General features: G+C 42.2%; 1 protein-coding gene across 3 annotated transcripts in view; it reads left to right on the forward strand.

Moving 5' to 3' along the window:
* The window catches only part of ACAT1 (acetyl-CoA acetyltransferase 1), a 141882-nt gene that overhangs the window by 22035 nt on the left and 107580 nt on the right, over positions 1-12267 (forward strand). For 2 of the 3 annotated variants that reach the window (XM_078657045.1, XM_078657046.1), the window contains exon 2: positions 7793-7840. The exons of the other annotated variant lie outside the window; for it this stretch is intronic. In XM_078657045.1, the coding sequence (XP_078513171.1) occupies positions 7793-7840 (48 nt within the window). The remainder of the gene's footprint in view (positions 1-7792; positions 7841-12267) is intronic. 3 annotated transcript variants of the gene reach the window in all.

Raw genomic sequence — 12267 nt, forward strand, 5'->3', positions numbered from 1 at the left:
TTAAAAAACCTCGAAAATTCACTGAAAAAACCATAGGTTATAGACCATATATAGTTAGGAATTAGCATTTAAAAAACCTTATGTTACTCACACAAAACCATTGAAATTCCATATTATTATTATTATTATTAGGGAGTTTTATAAAGCGCCTGGTTTACGCCCAAGGCGTTAGTTGCACTAACTATATATCGCGCACCCGCAATCCACTGCTGATGATGTCACATATTACATCATTCATGACATGGTCAGTGACATCACTGATGACATCACTGATGACATCACTGATGACATCTCAAATGACATCACTGATGGCATCACTGATGACATCTCAAATGACATCACTGATAACATCTCAAATGACATCACTGATGACATCTCAAATGACATCACTGATGACATCATCCAGTGACTGTGTGTTTCTGTAAAGTTTAAATATGTTTGATATATTGAAGAATGAGTGGATGTATAAGTGTCTGGATGAAGGATTTAGTAGGTGCGTGACTGACTATGAGTGAGTGAATAAATGTGTCGTACTAAATGCATGGGTTAGTGACTAAACTGTCTGAATGTGTGCATCAGTATGTCTGTTGTGATGTAAACTGCTGCATGTGTTGATCATTAGCTATACGAGAGGTTATATGTGTTATTGATTGGTTGCCCAAGTATTTGTATGGGAGATTGAGTTTGTGTGGGGGTGGCTGGGAGGTGTGTGACTCTGTGCATAGATGTGTGAGCAGTTGATTCACTAGGTGTATAAGTTCAAGAGTGCATGTGGAAACAGCTACATGGGCGGTTGACTGTGTGCATGAGTGTATTGATAAGTGAATGGATATCTCAATGCTACATGTCATAGTAAGTACATATGTAAAACACAGTACATGTGAGAGTTGGCATATATAAATAACTGTGCATGAGAGCCACTGAATGTGTGAGTGGCTGTATGGATCATTGTGAACTTGTATCAGGGATTGTATAAGAGAGTAAATATGTGTTAGTATATGTTTGAATAAGTAAGGTGTGTATAACTGTATAGTTGAGGAAATGGAGGTGAGATTGTTTCTTTGCATGACTGACTAGGTGTGTGAGTAACTCCATGGATGAGTGACAGTGTGTGAGTGTCTGTATACACTGAGTGTATCTAAGGTTATATTAGAGTCTGAAGAGGTTTATCGTATTAGCACAAGAATGATGTCATCAGTGATGTCATCAGTGATGTCATTTGAGATGTCATCAGTGATGTCATCAGTGATGTCACTGACCATGTCATGAATGATGTAATATGTGACATCATCAGCAGTGGATTGCGGGTGCGCGATATATAGTTAGTGCAACTAACTATATATGGAATTTCAATGGTTTTGTGTGAGTAACATAAGGTTTTTTAAATGCTAATTCCTAACTATATATGGTCTATAACCTATGGTTTTTTCAGTGAATATATATGTATGTGTGTGTATATATATATATATATATATATATATATATATATATATATATATATATACACACGCACGTTTCTGTGTCCAAATTCTTGGGTTCCAGAAAAAAGAAAGGCAGGCACACTGGTATCCGGTTTCTCAATTTAATAACACCAAACACCCCTTACAGACGCGTTTCGCCTTAGCAGGCTTCGTCAGTGTAACTAAAAAAAATAAATAATATATATATATATATATATATATATATATATATATATATACTGTGTGTATATATATATATATATATATATATATATATATATATATATATATATATACTGTATATTGAGTCAGGATAGAGGACGTTGTTACGATGATGGAGAGACCAAAATGAAAAATATCAAGTGATGCTTTTTAAACCAAACACTGTGCTCAATACTTTATTACACTTTTACGGCTGCCATGTCAAGTTCGGGAAAAATCAATGCAAGATACACGCAAACAAAGAGATTGGCAAATGACGCGATAATCCATGTGGTACCAAGTAAAGCAGATTTCTGTTTTAAGAGCGACAGAAGTAATTGCAGGCCCCCCCAGGAGATATCTGGTAGCTAAAAGTTGAGAATATGAACGAGGTGTTATGTAGGAGTATTAAAAGTTGTACTGGAGCTCTGGGACCTTTAATAAAAGGCCATGTCCCAAGTTGTCACTGCAGAATTGACTTAGTTCAATTACCAATTATAATTAGCAGGCACGCAATGTAGGCCTAAGTCTCGGCTTCTGTGGCTTTGAACTACGGATCAATCAATGCAGTGCTCTTTAGATCGTTTCAGTGTGCATTAAATCCTGCTGCACGTAACAAAAGTCATAGCAAACAAGCAGAAGATTCAAAGTTTTTTTTGTTGTGAACTCCCCGCACAAATGTCCTGCACAGTTCCTTCAAAGTATCTTACATGAACTTGGTGTTGTGGAGCAGGCGGAATAAGTGAGTAGAAGTGGCTCGGTTTATATAGAAGCGGAGAGGGAAACATGCAAGGCCCGGTTTATATAGGGGCGGAGGGAGAAATGCGCGCAGCCTGGATTATGTGAGCGTAGAGGGGTAAGCATGCACAGCCCTACTTATATTGGGACGGAGGGGGAAGCGGGTGTGGCCCAGCTTATACAAGGGCAGAGGGGAAAGCGTTTGCAGTTCAGCTTATATAGGGGCAAAACGGGAAGTGTACATGGCCCAGTCTGTATAGTGGGGGAGGGTGTGCAGCCGAGCATGTGTGGATCTGCTGATGGGTGGTCAGCACTTGTGACCCGGCTGATGGCGGCACTGTGTGGGATAGAGTGCAGACAGCATGACTGAGGTTGTGGACTAAGCTTGGCCTTAATATATGCCATTGAGCACACTGTAAATAGTCATGGGTATGCTAAGAGTAACTGAAAGGGTGCAACAATTAGTGATGGGAGAACGTGTGGAAGGTAAGGTTGTGCACAGCACTGCTGAGGGAGTTTTAGGCATGGATAATCATGAAGAGAGTGTAGACCAGTGTTTGAAGACTAGCTAATACTGAGCAGACAAATGTGGTAAAGCACATAAATAAATGCACAAGGAAATAATAAACATGGGAAAACATCAGAGAAAGATAGCACATTTAAATAAAATGACACAAGCTTCAATACGTTTAGCTTCCAAAAGCAGTGGAGCAGCACTACGAGGTATCTAAAAGGACATGAATGAAGAGGCCTGAAGGAGGGCTCCCCCATTCCCCCGGGGTGGGATTGCTTCCATAGTGTATGAAGTTGATCCTTTATAATTTCTTGCACCATACGTATATCGCCCTAGTAGGCCTGATTAGAGCGCAGGCTCACCTGCTCAACATACTCACCTGGGCCCATATGAATATATATACACTAAACAGGTAAACCTACACTCAAATCAATTGGTTTTTTTTACCATTTGGATTTGTTTATATAATTTATCTTACCAATCCAAGTCACTGATACCTAAAGTCTTAAAGGATCAAAGGAGTTAATAGGTAGCAATAATAACATTTAGCATTTCATAAATAACCAAAAACTTGGGAAAGGTTTAAAATCTTTATCTAAGTAAATCTTTGAAAGACTTATAAAATATGAAACTCAAATTAATTTCTTATTCTGTTTAGACTAATGCAGATTTTAAAAACAACATTTGTAATAACTTGGAGAGAAATTGTTGTTAAACATTTGAACAGAGGGTGGGTAAGAGAAAACAAGTAAACAGTACAATGACAAACCCACACTTAATAGTTACCTATTTCGGTGTGATGACCAACCCTGGTCATAGGCTGAGTCAAAGAAATAGAATCCCAAAGTACAGGTGCCAGCAGAAAAGAACAGGTGCAAGCCAGAATCAGGACAGGTTACGGACCAAATTGGATCAGGATAGGACCACCACAGGCTAAGACCAGCACCACAGTTAAAGTTCAAAAGGCCAGCGTTGTAAACCCTCTCCGCAGCTAACAGTCGAACCCCGATTGGGTCATCGAGCTCCTCCCCAGAACCCCGAATGGGTTATCGAATCATCTGACAGAGTGCTCCGCCAGCAACTCTGCTCCAGATCACCTATTGAGTGCGTTGGGTCAGTGACAGGTCAGCTATTCGGCCAAGTCGGACTAACTAACTAACTAACTAAGCCTACCCTAGTTATACTATTTTTCAGGTCAGTGTACCACCCCCAAATGTTGCAAATGTGTGAATCCCACAATTTTATTGGACAACGAATGAGGAGTAGCCATCACACCATACTTTTCTAGAAGCAACTTGTCAATCATGTATTCAAGTCGTTCCCTCCCATAACTTTATCTACCCATGTTCTTTTATTCCTCCCGGTAGTGAAATGTATCAATGATCTTTTTAAACAATTTAATCAATTCAGCTTCCTCTGGCAAGGCAAGGAGTTTACTCTTCTCTGCCTTCCATGTCCGAATTGGCCGTGATTCAAGGCTGCAGCTTCTGTGGCTTCAGGACATTTGTCGCCCAGGCGCAGTTTCTCCACAGATGGAGTTCAGCAAAGCATTTAGGCCGTAATTTTGGTAACATGAAAAAATAGAAAAGAAACAGTTTTAGAAACACAGAATGAATGAATGCATTGTATACCATTTCTTTCTACTCTCTTCCCATTATTTTATTTTAGCTATTGCGTTAGATATTAAGCAAAAAACAAACAGCTTAGCAAAGCAGCGATGCAAGCTTCCTGCACATTAGGCCACATAACAGCCATCTTAGTTCTATTGCGCAGAAGCAAAAGTTTTCCCACCAAGCATGTCACGTGGGCATGACAGACGCATGCTCAGTAGAAAATCCTGCGTAGCAGCAGCCATTTTAGTGTAAGCAGATTAAAGTTAGTAAAAGCACATGGCAAGCTTCCCCTAGATATCTAATATGTCGTGTAATGCAATAATAATAAGACAAAACATGTTAGTTAGCACATTAATATTATTATCGAGAGGGTTGAGTACGAGCAAGTCACTTTATGTGTAAAACCTTGCTCCATCAGGCCTAAATGTTGTTACCGGTGTCAGGCACAGGTGACGTAGTTCCTGCACCTTGTCTGGGAATCTGTAGTGAGGCAGGTGGCCAGCACGGTCATTGATGCTGCGATGGAGCTGGACACGTTTGTTTGCCTGTTGGGCGCTATTAAAAAGCATAAGGCAGAAAGATGGAATTAAATATTTTGCATTTGCTATTGTTGTTGGCAAAGAGGAGACTCACATTTACCTGGATGGGGCAGGTTGGGCCTATTCTCGACGTTTGGGTGAGGGATGTGTGTGAGTAGGCAGTGGCGGAGGAGGTACGCCTCCTTAAAATGTAGACATGATGATAAAGTCTAAGATGATCTGCAGGTTTGGGGGGGTGCGTTGACTAAATTTGTTGGACGGGGGGGAAACAAGACTTTTCTTCTGAGGCCAAGGTGAGGTTACTCCTGTTACCGGTGCTGTGGTGTATTGAGACATAATGTACATGATTGATTTCTTTCTATGGGGTTTGATCTACAATAACTTATTACTACATGTCAAGTGTTGGGGGATGGCTGTGAGTCTTGTATAATTTTCACTTGTCTTGCTGTTTTGCTCAGTAGTAAACAATACTAGATGTCGTTAAATTAAAAAAAAACTCAGATCTGTGACTGGTGGTGAATGTTTGACAATGTTCAGCATTCCGTCCATCATCTTTTTGTGTTGCAACATCCATGTGCAGCCAGTATGGATGAGTCTGCAGGTGCACTCATGACTTGAATACCATTGTTCTCTCATTTAGAACTTGTATACTATCTTCCCTGTGAACTATTGATAAGTCATCAACAAATTGCTGCACAGAGTTCCTCAACTATATTGAGAGCTGAACACACACTCCAAATACTCTAGTCTCACTCTTAATATGTGAGACTTGAGGTCTGCGTTTCTCTCGTGTACCCAGGGTTGGATTGGGATTAAAATTGGCCCCCTTAGGTGGTTTGGGCTTGCTCGCTCACATTACCGTGTCGCAAAATGATGATTGTCGAAAAAGTGTGTCACCATCATGAAAATTTTGGAAAGCTGTGCCTTACACCAATGAAAAACGAATTTAGGAGTTTTTCACTGCCAGGACATGTAAAACTGAAGTACTCATTTCCTAATTTTTAAATACAATGCCCCTGCCCTATGAGCCTTTAGGGCCTACCTTAGGTGTGACATATAAGTGTTTAAAAGGAAGGTTTAGGCCATCAAGAGGTTTATTTTTCCAGGTTGAAATGGCTGTTTAAAACTGCACTAAAGGCTGCAATGGCAGGCTTCGGACATGTTTTAAAAGACTCGTTTAAGTGGGTGGCACAATGAGTGCTGCAGACCCAATAGTAGCATTTATTTTACAGGTTCTAGAGTGTAATACCATTTACAAAGGACTTATAAGTAAATTAAATATGCTGATTAGGTGTAGGACAATTTTACTGTTTGAGGGAAGAGAGCACAATCACTTTATCACTGATTTGCAGGAGAAAAAGTGTGTAGAGTCCTAATGCCAACCAAAATGGGTTCAGCAACAGAAATCAAATCACTGGGATTGACCCTGCAAAAAGGGCCAGGTTCAACTTTTAATCATTGAGCAATCACACGTCCCATGAAAGCAATTTAACATAATATTTCAGTAATACTCAAGCTCAGAAATCCATTAAAATAGATGCAACAGGGGCAACATTTTGAAAATGGTTTAAGTGCAGAATATGCAGCAAATCAATGGAGAATCTGGCAGCATATCCAGAAGAAAGGCATAAAGTTGTGGCTCACCTTCAAAAACATATCCTTGTATAACAAATTTCACCATAGAAAGCAATGAAAATCACACAGTGAGAATAAGGGTGATCACATGTAGTAACATCTTCTCGAATCGTAATACAGCATTATAAAAACGTCATATAATACAAACATCCTAGCACTGTCCTGATCAATGAATATATTTGTAAATCTCCTTTGACCTAATGTCGTGGAATGTGTTGGCACACATCTAGTTACATAAACAATAGCAGTCTGATAAGTGAGTAGACCTACAGTGGATGACCAGGAAGATACCTTGGAAAGCAACAATTTCACTAAAGGACTTCCTCGAGGCTCTTCAGGAACAGCATATCTGCACAAAGCATCAGTGCACATAGTGCGTGCGGTGTCAATCAGAAGGGAAAATATGGCGATTTAGTGGCTCCTAAATATAAGATGGTTCCGAGGTTTCATTGGAGCCTAGTTTAGCTTATGGCAAGAAAACACAGTTCTGTACATCACAGCATTCTAATTGCAATATGTTCATATTACTAAGCGAATATTTAAACTAGAATTAACACTAACACATCCATGGCCTAGAACGGTCTACCATAGGGCTGTGGAGTCGGATCTGGGGGAGCAGTCCAGAAGGGGTCCTCTTTGCAGTGGAGGAGCTAATAGGAGTGTGTCTGAGGTGGATGCCCAGTTTAGGATTAGATCTGCTGTGAGGTCGGATTGGGTGTGTGTCGGGAATGGGAGTTCTATCATATGCGATATGTGTCTCAATAGGAATTTTCATGTAAACAATGTGTACATTTTTTACCTGAACTCTTTGTGTGTTAGTACCCACATAATTTGGGTTGCCTGTAGGCGGACATGGAATTTGAACTCTAATGCTGGAGAGCTGTTGGTTTGTCGGGCAAAGCACTGGTGTGCTGCCTTGTATTTTATGATGGTTGCCAGTACTAAAGGGTAGAAATGTCAAGGGTAACTTTCTTCACAATAAAAGTCATGTATTTCAAAGCTTAGATGTCTTAATTGATACGCATTTGTCATAGACGGTGGTTGCAACTCTTTACTTGTGTGCTGGGAACTGACACCCATTCTGTTTCTTAGGTCCTGAAATATTTCCACAGAGGCTATGCAGCACCACGCACTTGTAACGTAAGTAAAGTGGCAACAACATGCTCCATTTGTAAAAGTTTCTTTTTATTGGATGAAAAGTACTCTGTTCTCACTTTAGCACACGCCCCGTCAGGCAGTAACGTTACCATCATTTTAGACTATCGTAATATGGTTTGAAAGCCAAAAATTGAGAATCGTTCAAAGTTACAGCATTTAGGTTTTGCTGTCAAAGAAAGTCATCACTTCCAGGCTTTTTAACCAGTGTAATAAATGAAGTTAAGCTGCTGAAGGGAGGCAATCCCCACACAACTCCCTGTCCGCAACCACAAAGAATAGAAGATCTAGACAACCAATGGTCTATTGCAAACAAAGGCATTAAGTCAAGCTGGGGAACCACTCTCAGGCCAAACCTGCTCAGCGAACAGCTAAAAACCGGCAAATCCATCGATTCACCAACGGGTCCTGCACCGTCCCAAACGATGACCGATAACGCTGGGGCCCTTAGCGAGTGTACCACCCGTCCGGATCACCAAGTGACAGGGCAAACGGCCTGTTTAACGTCTTCAGACCTTACCAAAGTGGAAGGACCATCAGCCCCTCTTCCACCCTGCAGTAAGAGAGAGCGTAAACGTTTGCGCAAACAGAGAAACAAAATAAGGGCAAAACCAACAGACGCCCACCCGAAATTCTTTCCCCTTTTTGAAACGGCGGCCAACAAAAAAACCCTAAGTGAGACAGCTACACCATCACCCCCAGTAAACCCTAGTGCCAACAACACTAAAGCAGTTCCACTAGAACCTACATTCAATTAACTGAGGGGAACGCTTACGAGCCAATCAAATCAGCTGTGAGAACAGCAACTGTCTAGTCCAGCACAGCGATAGAACAACAAAGGACGATCACTGACGACCCAATCTTACCCGAGCCCATAGTGCCTCAAGAAAAATCTAAATTAGCAACAGTCACGACACAGCCCAGTGTAAACCCCAAAACAACGACAATGAATTTCACAAAAACTATTCATAATCAAAAAACAACTACATCTAAAAACAATCAGCCTTTATGGAAGGCCCCTTATCGGCCATCACAACAGGAGCAAGAATTGCACGCAGACACTGCTCTGAATAACTACAATAAGATGGCTCCAAGTGAAAATAACAAGGAGAACAACAACGATTGATCACACTCCTACATCCTATTGGTACCAGAATACAAATCAAAGGGACGGCAAGATATACTCAACAGGTCGACTATAATAAAGTTAGTGGTTGGTATCCCGGGGCTCACAGGATTGGTATCGAAGGACATCGAAGCTATCGAATTCCCCCCACCAAGAGGCGCCCAATCTTCTGAAGCTACTTTGGTGTCTTTTAAATCAGCCAGCTGGGTCGGAGCATTTCTGGATCATAAGGACATCCTGCGGGATTGGGGCATCCGAGTGTATCCATACTCCATCCCAGGCTATCCTCCCGCTTTATTAAACCAGCCAATTACCTCTCGGAAAACAGGACCCATCAATCCGGAGGGTCACCCAAGACCCTACTCAATTTTAAAAAATGCATCGGGCCCAGACGAACAACACAAAAGCCCTCCAAGACTGGTCACCTATGCCGACACAACCCAAGACTGGGAGTGGCTTCCAGCCATTTTGTCAACTAAAAGTTCAGTATGACCGTCTGAAGTAGAGAGCAGGGGCCCCAAGCCAAAAACCCCGGCAAAGCCAACACCCTCAGTAACCCCTCCAGCAACCGTGCCTAACCCACAAGCAGACTCCACTTTCTCAATATGTTCTTGGAACATAAGTGGCCTTCACCAGAAAATTGCGAATTCTGAAACACTTTCCTTTCTATGTGAGCATGCCGTAATAGTTATACAGGAAACTTGGGCACAACAAGGATGCCCCATTATTGGTTACACAGAAGTATGGAAACTAGCACTCCGAGCTAGCCGCTATGGCCACCCCAAAGGGGGCCTGTCAATATACATATCAAACAACCTAAAAGGCCCCCACTCACGATTACTTATAGATGAAGAATGGCTACTCTGGGTCAAAATCAACTCTTGGCGGAATCAGTGCTCACTTTTCCTTTTAAACGCGTACATTAACCCAAGTACGCGAACAAAAAGAGATCATCTGGCACGTTTATCGGAAATTATGAGCGACATAGCTGCGGAACACCCCAACACAGACTGTATTGTCACAGGTGATTTTAATACCAACTTATTTCAATGTATCCCAGTAGACAACGAAGGGCCTTTCTTACCTTTGATCAATGAGCCTGTTACACAATCAACACCGCTCAATCAAGCCCATCGCGGACTGGGAGAACTCTGCGTGACACGATTCTATAGCACTGGCTACCTGGTAATCCACGGAAGATCGGAGGGTGATATCCCCCCTAATTGGTCCTGGACAAATGGTAGCAAGCGCTCGTATTTGGACTACACTATCTGCAATACATCCTTGCTCCATTGCCTGGCATGCTTCCACATCTACCCACGAACCGAAAGTGATCACAGACCCCAGGTCATATCACTTAACATAAAACCAGTAACTCATAAACCTGCCTCCTCAACTTGCCGTGGAATATACAGAGAGAACCTAAAGCGCCTCAGGTGTAGTGAAGACCTCAGCCAGAACATCTTGCAAGAAAGCATGAACGCAATAAGAGGCGGAATCAAACAAGAAGCCTCGCCGACTGTGACATGGTCAATGCTCTGCTCACACCTGATTAACCTCTTTCCAGCCAAACAGCAGTTCCAGAGGCCATCCCAGCATCGTAAGTTCACAATGTCAACCCAGACAAAGTCACTTAAGAAAGCGAGAAACAACGCCTTGCGGTCACTCGCAAAATCTCCAGGGAACAGTGATTGTCTAATATATTATCAAGCTGCACAGAAGTCTTTCAGGCTGGCGATGACCAAAGACAAACAGTTGCATGAAACCCAATTCTGGTGTAAATTGGTGTGGGAGAGTAAGAGTAAAAACTCAAGAACATTTTTGGGCCTTAATTAACAATGTTAATCAGAGCTCATTGAGCTTCGGAACAGCAAACATACAAGAATCGGACTGGGCAACATTTTTAACTGACCACTTTAGATCCTCTGAACATTCAGGACCAACAGGTCCCTATTCTCTAAGAGAGACTAATGGAGTACTCTCTGCCAATGAGGACTTAGAGGTGACTCAAGAAAAGGTGGCTATAGCAGTGACAAAAGCTAGATCAGACGGAGCACCTGGCCCAAACGGCCTGCCACAGAGCCTGTTTAAATCTGACCCACCCTTTTGGTCAGGAATTTTAACAAACCTTTTTAACTATGCCTTGAACACTGCAACAATCCCTGCCTTGTGGCGGGGCGCCATAATCCACCCAATTTACAAATCAGGATCCCGCTCTTTGCCGAATAATTATAGACTTATCGCCCTATTGGACATTACGCAGGCCTCCTCTTGGAGGACCTGAGGTTATGGGCTACAGAATGTAACTTGATCCCGTTGAATCAGACAGGGTTTGTGGCCAACTCTGGGACCATGACTAATTTATTAGCTGTATCAACCATAGTCGACAAGGCACTTCTAACATCTAGGCAAGTGTTTTGTTGCTTTGTCGACTTCAAAGCAGCATTCGACAGGGTCCCTAGGGCAGATCTATGGGAAAAATTAAGAAAATGGGGGATCCCAGACAAACTTTTGGAAGCAATCATTCAACTTCACTCCCGCACTTGGGTTCGGGTGAAATTGGGGTCCGGCACACACCTCTCGCGGAAAATTATGACAAACAGAGGCGTGAAGCAGGGATGTGTGCTGGCCCCTCTTCTTTTCAATCTGTTTATATCAGATCTGTCAAGTATCCTGGATGACACAAACAGTCACCCCACAAAGGTGGGAGGCATGGCCATAAACAACTTATTGTACGCCGATGACCTGGTTCTCTTTAGCCTTACCAGGGTCGGGCTGCAAAGGCTACTCGATAAACTGTTTGCTACACAATTACTAACCAATTAGAGGTCAACCTTAAGAAAACACAAGTTGTCCCTTTTGGTAAAAAACGACACGCCGGTAGTGGGTGGCTATTTGACAAAACAAGCCTCGCTATAAATACTTAGGTGTCCACTTAGACTCCAGAGGTAACCATTTAAAACAGCACAACGAGATCGCAGTTAAAGCCACCTCCCTGGCAGTGTCACTAAGTAAGCTTTCCAAAAACCTATCAGGCCCAACACTGGCACCTCTCTTGGAAGTCATGAGAGCTAAAATTGGCCCCACTCTTTCTTACGGCATTGAGATACTCAGGGGGAAATGAACACTGTCTTAAACCAGCACACAACCAGAATTTATAAAAGAGTTCTCCGTCTGCCAAAGTCTGCATCCCCAGCGCAGATAAGACTAGAGATGGGGCTTCTGAATTATGAGGCTTTAAACGTGGGCACTTACCTAAAGCTTTGCCATAAATTAAGACCGGCGG

The sequence above is a fragment of the Lissotriton helveticus genome, chromosome 8 (genome assembly GCF_964261635.1).
Source record: "Lissotriton helveticus chromosome 8, aLisHel1.1, whole genome shotgun sequence".
Taxonomy (NCBI): domain Eukaryota; kingdom Metazoa; phylum Chordata; class Amphibia; order Caudata; family Salamandridae; genus Lissotriton; species Lissotriton helveticus.